At 44.9% G+C, this 8,042-nt stretch overlaps 1 protein-coding gene across 23 annotated transcripts in view; it reads left to right on the top strand.

Annotated features, from left to right (window-relative positions):
* The first annotated feature begins 245 nt into the window (after positions 1 to 245).
* The window catches only part of nfixa (nuclear factor I/Xa), a 119,482-nt gene continuing 111,685 nt past the window's right edge, over positions 246 to 8,042 (top strand). For 19 of the 23 annotated variants that reach the window (XM_033624090.2, XM_078164903.1, XM_078164918.1 and 16 more), the window contains exon 1: positions 251 to 1,135. In XM_033624090.2, coding sequence (XP_033479981.1) covers positions 1,133 to 1,135 — 3 coding nt within the window. In that variant the 5' untranslated portion in view covers positions 251 to 1,132. Of the gene's footprint in view, positions 1,136 to 8,042 lie in introns of all 23 variants that reach the window. The other 4 variants (XM_033624088.2, XM_033624085.2, XM_033624078.2 and 1 more) reach the window with 2 other exon arrangements.

The following is an 8,042-nucleotide window of genomic DNA, read 5'->3' as shown; positions in this document are numbered from 1 at the left end:
TTCTCCTAAAGCCCCAGCTGCTCCCCTGGCCGCTCCGCTCTCTCCGCGACAGACTGCACACCGCTCGCTTTATTAATAATTCACCTAATAATTCACCAGTTCGACGCTGCCGGCTGAAGCACCGGCCCCCACCTTCACTGTAAACAACTGCCCTAATTCCACGTCTATTATTTGTGTGTATGTGTGTGTGTGTAAACAGGACGCACGCTGCTGAGGTGAGCTATTTAGTGGCTGATATTTTTTTCGGGGAGGGAAGTGCGGGCTATCTGTCGTCGCCGCCGGAGCGCACGGAGAGCTTCCATTTTACGCACCGAGGCATCCAGAGCCCCGCCGAAGCCCGGACCCGACTACGTGTCGCTGTGCAGGCATTCTGCTAACGGCGAGGCTGTAGCGATCTGAAGAAGCAAAAAACGCAAGCTGCTCTTTCATCTCGTCAGCTTTGAGGAGGAGGCGGCGAGGGACCAGGGGTGTCCCCCCGTTTGTGTGTTACTCCGCGTGTGTGCGCGTGTGTGTGTGTTTGTGTGCGTTTGGAACAAGAGAGAGAGGAGAGAGAGAGAGAGAGAGAGATACGAGGGTAAAACAGATCGGACGTGCGGCGCGGGAGACAGCCGCTTTTGGACACGTTTTGGAGACAGAAGCTTGCCCGACTGCAAAGACTGCACACGGAAAAATAATATAAACACAACTTACTTTGCATCACCTCTCCCGTCCATTATTTTTTTAATCGTGTTATTAATATTATTGCGGGGAGTTTTTGAGCGTCTCCCAATCTGCTGGACAAGTTTGGCCGCTGAAGGACGCACCTCGGGACTTTGACGCAGACGTCTCCCTGACTTCTTGCTGCTGGACATGGGCGCATCTGAGGCCAAACTGCGGTAGACGGAGGGATCGGAGCCGCTGTCCTCTTTATCTCCTATCTCTTGCAGAGTGGACCCACTTTTGAAAGAGCTGTGTGTTTTTTCTATCTGGGCCTAAGGCCGACTTGTTTAAAGGTCCTTTTTTTGCTTCCGGCAACAGCGAAGAGACCAAGTCTTCCTCCCTCAGCCCTCACTCCCTCTCTCACTTTTTTGGAAGCTGAACTTTTAAAGGAAAATGGGGCATTGAGAGGGTTGGCAGATCTCCCCACGCTATAATGGTACGTGCTGTGTAACTCAATAGTTCCCCTCTGTTGGGTCTATAGGGTAAAGTCTATAGGACCGAACATAAACCAAACATTGCTTGTGTTTCACCGAATCCCCGCAGTTAGTTCAAGGTTTTTATTTTCTTTGTAAAAGCTCAGCCCTGTGCTGGACGCGCCGACTAAGATTTGGCTCTTGAGAGTGTGAGGCCAGCGATGACGATACAGCGCACCTGTGTGTGTGTGTGTGTGTGTGTGTGTGTGTGTGTGTGTGTGTGTGTGTGTATGTGTGTGTGAGAGAGAGAGAGAGAGAGAATATGTGTGTGTTATGTGTATCATCACCTTGCTTGCCTGCCAATTTTGATAATTGTGAAGCATCTAAACTCACACGAATTAACCACATTTCGTCAATACTGTAATATGCTTATTGTCCTATATCACTTGCACAACTACAGTGATGTCTTTCAATGCATCTCCATATTTTATAACAAAAAAATGTCAAGCATTTTTTATGAACTTCACTTTTCTCGGTCTCCCTTGCGCGTATTTTTTTTTTTTTTAAATTCCCTAAACGCTGTTATAATGATATCTCGGATGTAATGTAAAACATCTTTTTTTCCCAATTTAAACAGATTTAGCCTCACTGATGGGTTAACATTGTGCAGGCTGAATTGTTTGCAGAGGCGTTTGAGTGGCCCAGTAAATACAGATTTGACAAAGTGGAGGCTGATCTTCCTGCGCAGCTCAGATCAAACAGAATAAAACACACATGCGACCGCAGACTGCGGAGATCTGAAAAGCCCAGCATATAGACACCACATATGGGGGGTGTGCATCATCATCAATATTATTATTATTATTATTATGATATTCTTTAAGCATCCTATATATGTCCGTGTGGCGCAGGAGGGTTGCACCGTTCTCCAAACGGGCTGTGTGTTATCTGTCTGAGACGGCTGCTGGTTTTTTTTTTTTTTTTTTTTTATCAATGGGCACTTCATTTGCGTAGTTGATGACACTTTATAGCGACTACAAGGGGGTGGGGAGGTGAAGTGACACACAGACCGTCTTTGTGCCCCCAGGACAAGTGCGAACGCATGAATAGCAGCACCTCCGTACAGCATTTAATGTTGAGCAGAAAATCAAAAGGAAGACTCTCAGCTGGTCGGGTGATGATCTAATTATAGTTTTAAACCCTGCAGCATTTAGAGAAATAAATATTATTTTTCACTATCAGTTTTTATTGCAGTTTTCTCAGATGATTACTGTCTAGCAAAAGATTCCTTGACATTAAAGAGTCTCTGCCATGCTGCAGTTCAAAGCCTTTGAATTATAATGACCTCAAATTATAATTATAATGGCCTAAAATTGTGACCTACATTATAATTGATCTTCATTATCACTCCAAGAGATTACTGTTGAGGTGGATTATATAACATACTGTAGCTCACAGGGTTGATCTGTTGAGCTTTTGGTTTCCCAAAGACCTGTTTAAGTATTCTGAGGTAATGATCGGAAGTTGTAGAAATATAGAAACAGAACACTTTGAGGGGGAAGAGCACAGTATGCACCTGATCAGATTTTTTTTTTAAATTTCAAAACAAAAAAGAAATTAAAAAAATACAGCACCGTATTGCTATTGCACCAATAATGTGGCTCCTGCAGTTGATTAAGCAGTTTGACTCTATACTAAATAATACAATTCTATAGTCCTTGAGGTCAGGACATAGAAATTAAATGGTTTATATACACTGAAACACTTTCTGGATATGTTTTTGAAATTGCAATATCTGTCACACCAATAAATAAAATATACATTAAAAATAATAAACGCAGCACACACAGGTAGATTTCCGGGGGGGTGGGGGTGCGGGGGACATGTCCTCCTCAGTATTCAGGACATGTGCATTTGTCCACCCTTCCACCTCCAAAAAAGAAAATGGAAGAAGTAGTAGAGCACTTTAATTTTGATTCTGACAAAATTAACCATAAATTGATGCAGAAAGGCACATATTGGTACATAAACAATCACCAGAATGCAAGAAATTAAGTGCTTGATGCTCAGAATTTTCTAGCAGAGGACCCCCAAACCCTCAGTTTCATATGTGCCCCAACCCCCTTGACAACACAAATAATAAATCATAAACGCTACAGAAAAATATGTGCATTTGTTGATCTAGCCTATGCGATTGAAAACTCCTGGCACAAGGATATTTTATCGCTGTTTATTCATTATATTGATTGCATGTGGCACAATGAAGTCGTATATTGTTACATTTGATATATATTGATTAGAAAACATCTCATATTCAGTCTGGGGGGGATGTTCAGTGTCATCAACAATAAACAGAAGTGTCCTGCATATAGTGACATTATACAGAGCATCTCTGACAAGTTTTCATTCAGTCCGCCTCTGCTCATTTATTGTCACCAGCCAACTTTACAGGAGCAACTTGATTTCGGTCCCTCAGATGAATGACACACTGTGCGCTCATGTGAATGCATATTTTCATCCATACTCATCAGTTACATAACTTTATTACAGGGTCACCTGCCAAAAAATGTTTGTGATGATTTGACACCCAGTCATACCTACACAACAACACAAACAGGCCCAGAGTGGCTCACATTTCAGGCCACATGTGCGCTGTGATGTCAGCTGACCAATTATACAGTATGTCTGTGTTTTTTAAGGTGAACGAAACACTTAGACAATAGCTCATAATTGGCAGTGATATTACAATACTCACTTTGTTTTGATTGTGGGCCTATAATTTCACAGTTGGTTGCGCTGCGGTTGTTGCAGAGAAAAAACCTGCCAACCACAGAACCTGTCAGTCAAATCAAAGCCAAGACTGTTATTGGTGCCAAGCTGGGAGGTGGGCGTGAACCGTACCATGTTATTAAATAAATTTTTAGAGTATCATTTCAGTTGAGTTGGAAGTGGGTGAGACATTTGAAAGGAGCTCAACGCGCTGCCTCATTGAGTCATACACGGTGTGTGTGTATGTGTATGTGTGTTGTAATGTAACTCTATGCTTCCCGGTCTTTGTGGTAAACTCTGCTGTATTAGAACCATAACCACAAGAAAATCTCCCCATGGATCAGTCCTTGTGTGACACAAAGGGCTGATTGTATACCAGCCCACACCTCATTGTTAAATTCACATAGCCCGTGCGGCGAGGCCTTAACTGAGTGTGGTTCAGGCCATTAAAAAAAGCATGAATAAGGATCCATGTAGGAAGAGGGGTGCCAGTGGCATTGGGTTACTTAGTGTACAGAGGTGGCGTACGGTGCGAGCAGTGTGGCAGCGAAAATGTTGCAGGCCGGGAAGTTCAGTGTTACATTTGGTGCGGTGTTTATCTAAAGGCCAGCCTGTCGAGCAAGATCAGTAGTTGACAGGCGAGGTGCCAGGCCAAGAGAATCTTGGGGTGTGTCACACAGTGTGCGCCCTGTTCAAACTTGTTTCACCGTAACAGTTTTGGTGAAATGATGAATTTTTTTTACATGGAGTCAGGACAGCTATTGTTAAGGCTGGCATAGTTTTTTGTTCATTACTCAGGCATCCAAAAATGTTAACCTCACCCAAATGAATTGAGCACCTTTGATTGGTAGCACAGCCACATTAAGGTTGAATTTCCGGCATAAGACGAATGTTTTCTTGCCTAAGTCATCTGAAATAATTTTATTCTGCTCCCTCCTGCAGTCAGGCCTCCTTAACAGAAACTGTTCACGCCGTGTGCCTCATGCCTTATCCAGAATCCCACCGTTTACTATTGTGTAAAACACAACTGCACAATTAAGCCAAATGCAATCTTCAGCACTGCATCTTGGCTGTACTTCTGACCCAACAAAACCTTCAGGACCCGCAAGTGGAGTGAAATAATTAGCCCCACTCTGCTCAGCCATCCATCTATCCTTTTTTTTTAATGCGGCCCCTCAGTTTCTCATCTTCTCTCTCATTCTCCCCGTTTTTCCCTTCACCCCCCCTGAGATGGCTGTGTGAAAAATCGTATTTTTCCAACATTTCTCCCCGAGGTAGCTTTGGCAGGGACTCACACGGCGGCCATTTCTGCCTTTCATACACCCCTCACACACCGTGGAACAGATCGCCGGTGCGGCCCGGCGTCTTTGAAGTGGTTGCCATCTCATGCAGGTTGGCTGGACTCTCTCCTTCTCTCTCCCTATCCCCCCCCCCCCCCCCCCACACACATTTTCATCCTGTGCCTTAAACTTGGCAGTGTTATTTTCAGCCACCAAATCATGATGATAAGACACAATGGTGGTGATAATAATTATGGTTTTTAAAAGATGGACTGACAGCGGCGATAGTGCCAGTGGTTGACGATTGTGCAGCAGCCAGAATAAATACTTTCTGGAAATGAGGAGAGGACTGCACCAGGTGTGTGAGCGGTGTAAGTTTTTTGGTGTGTAGGTGGCGAATGTGTGTTTGTGTGTGTCTGTGTGCGTGTGTAACTGCAAATGTGAGATGCAGAGAGACAGAGAGGAGGATCATTGATATGTTGCCATTCATGTGCTTTAAAATGGAGCCATCTGAGAACAAATTCCACCATCAGGGCCTTTCATACACAAAGCTCTGTGGAGGTTTGTGTGTGTGTGTGTGTGTGTGTGTGAGTGTGTGTGAGTGTACATGTGTGCGCATGAGCATGTGAGCAGGTTTCGGAGATCTCACCTCCAAAGAATTTGGCCATATGGTCGTCAACACATATACCCAGAGAGAGAGAGAAAGAGAGAGAGAGAGAGATAGAGAGCCAGCCAGCCAAGGAAATACTATGTGAGAGGGTGAGGGAGAGAGTGAAAGAGAAGTGTCTTCTTTTGTCAGTGGCGGCAGCAGGAAAGGCCATTTTAAACACATCCTATATCCCTACCTAAGATCAGATGGCTCAGACAAAAAAAAAATAAATCCTCCATCGCATCCCCTACTCCACATATTTGTGGAGTGGGAAAATCTGTCTCAATTAACACATTTGCATTGGGCGATGATGGACTCCAAATAGGTCACTGACTCAATCTCCCGCCTCCGAATCTTCCCTCTAAAATGTTAATTAAGGAGGGCTTTGAGATTTTTTCGCTCAGGGCTGGCCATATGGGCTGGGCATATGCTCTATATATATAGTACGATATATAATTCATACACTGCTGCAGGAGAGAGTGTTTGGGGGCCTGGAGTTTTTTTGGGGTTTACTACAAAGGGAGTCAGTATGTTCTGGCCTCCCCAGTGGCAGGTACAGAGCTTAGCCTATTCATTAGCTTCATGTTATTCACTGTTGCACAATGGGATTGAGGTTCATCAACACCTGTTTCCTTGGCTGACGACATAAAGAGGGCATTTAAATTCCTCTTTGTCGGTCGGTTAATGTGAAATGAGAGCAAATGATCTATTGTTGCACTGCAGTTGCTTTTTGTGTGTATTTTAGATTGTTCTAAATTGTTACAAAGAATAAGTAATTTTGAGATTCTCTGCGTATGAAGGGCGACATAATGTACAAAGATATTCTAAAATAGCCCGTATGTGTCCTCACACACTCCCAGTTAAACCAGTTGTCCCAGTGCCATCCTCCCAGACACCCATTCACCAGCAGAATGAGGCAGCGGCAGCCAATGAAAACACTTCTTTTCCCACCCGCAGCTTTTTGGGTCCGGCTCAGCCAATCAGAGGAGTCTTGCTAGTGCACCTGACCTTGTTTCTGGCCAAGCACAGCCAATCGCAAAAGCTCCAGCACACCTGATGCATTGTGGGCCGCTCGCCGGTAGTCAGCCGGCTCGTGCTGGTGCGGATCCCCACACAGGTGCCGTGGATCCAGGCCATTATTCTGAGCGCCGGCCAATCAGATGCCTCGTCTCATTATCAGACACATGTGGCCTGGCAGACTTTGAGTGATTGCATTTTGTCTTGTGTGTGCATTTGTTTGTGCATCAGCATGTATGTGTGTGTGCATCTGAGGAAACTCTGCTACTCCATTCCCATAATGCTTTGCAGCCTTATCAGCAGGCCTCTCTCACTCCGTTCCTGGCTTCATCCTCTCCTTGAGACTCAACAATGGGCACTGTGTTGCCCCCTTAAGGAGCTGGAGGCCTTGGCTATAAAAAGAGACTAAAAATAAAAAAAACATGTTTATGGACTAATAAAGATGATTAGAAATCGCACAATTGCAGAAAAATGGAAGGTTTGCGAGTGCAGATTATCTGTAATAAAAAGCTGAGGGGAGAGACGGGGGAGAGAGGGAGAAAGAGAGTTAGCTGCACAGACCTCTCATTGCGAAGGATATGAATAGCCTTTGTTTTCACCACAACTCAGGGCTGTGTGGTCTGCCAATGTCTGGCTCTTATTATGGGGTTTGTGTCTGTGTGTCTGCGTAAGTGGCATGCACGTGTGCGTTGATGTGTGTGTGTTGCTGTGTGCGAGGCCGGGAGCACATGGGCGTGGAAAAAAAAAAATGCATACATACGCGCAGGTGATTATATTTTCAGGAGGGGTGAGACTATATGTGCGTGCATTGAAAATGTTTCCACACAGCAAATACACTGTTTTCTGTCTGCTCCTGTTCAGCTAAATAAATGTGGCATGGGGTCTCGGGCTGGCACAAGCCAGCGTGTGCACGCTCTTTTTATCCGTTAAAGTTGTGAAATGAAATAGGATTTCACAGAACGGCACAGCGGCTGTGGGATTTGGGCTCCCTTCGGCTAAGTAGAGTGGGATAGGTTGATCCAATCAACGGCAGAACTGCAAGGAGAGCCCATTTCACAGCTCCGGGCCCTGCCAGAACCCTGCCTGCCTGCCTGCTTGACTTAGAATACAAATGAAGCTCCCTGGATGCACACTTACACACACATGCATGCATGCATGCTGGTACTTACAGACAGTCTGGCTGGGGATGTATAGTGTAAGAGTTGTTAGTGGGTG

Source organism: Epinephelus lanceolatus, chromosome 3, assembly GCF_041903045.1.
Source record: "Epinephelus lanceolatus isolate andai-2023 chromosome 3, ASM4190304v1, whole genome shotgun sequence".
Classification (NCBI taxonomy): domain Eukaryota; kingdom Metazoa; phylum Chordata; class Actinopteri; order Perciformes; family Serranidae; genus Epinephelus; species Epinephelus lanceolatus.
The sequence above is the reverse complement of the archived record's forward strand: the minus strand, read 5'-3'. Positions and strand labels throughout refer to the sequence as shown.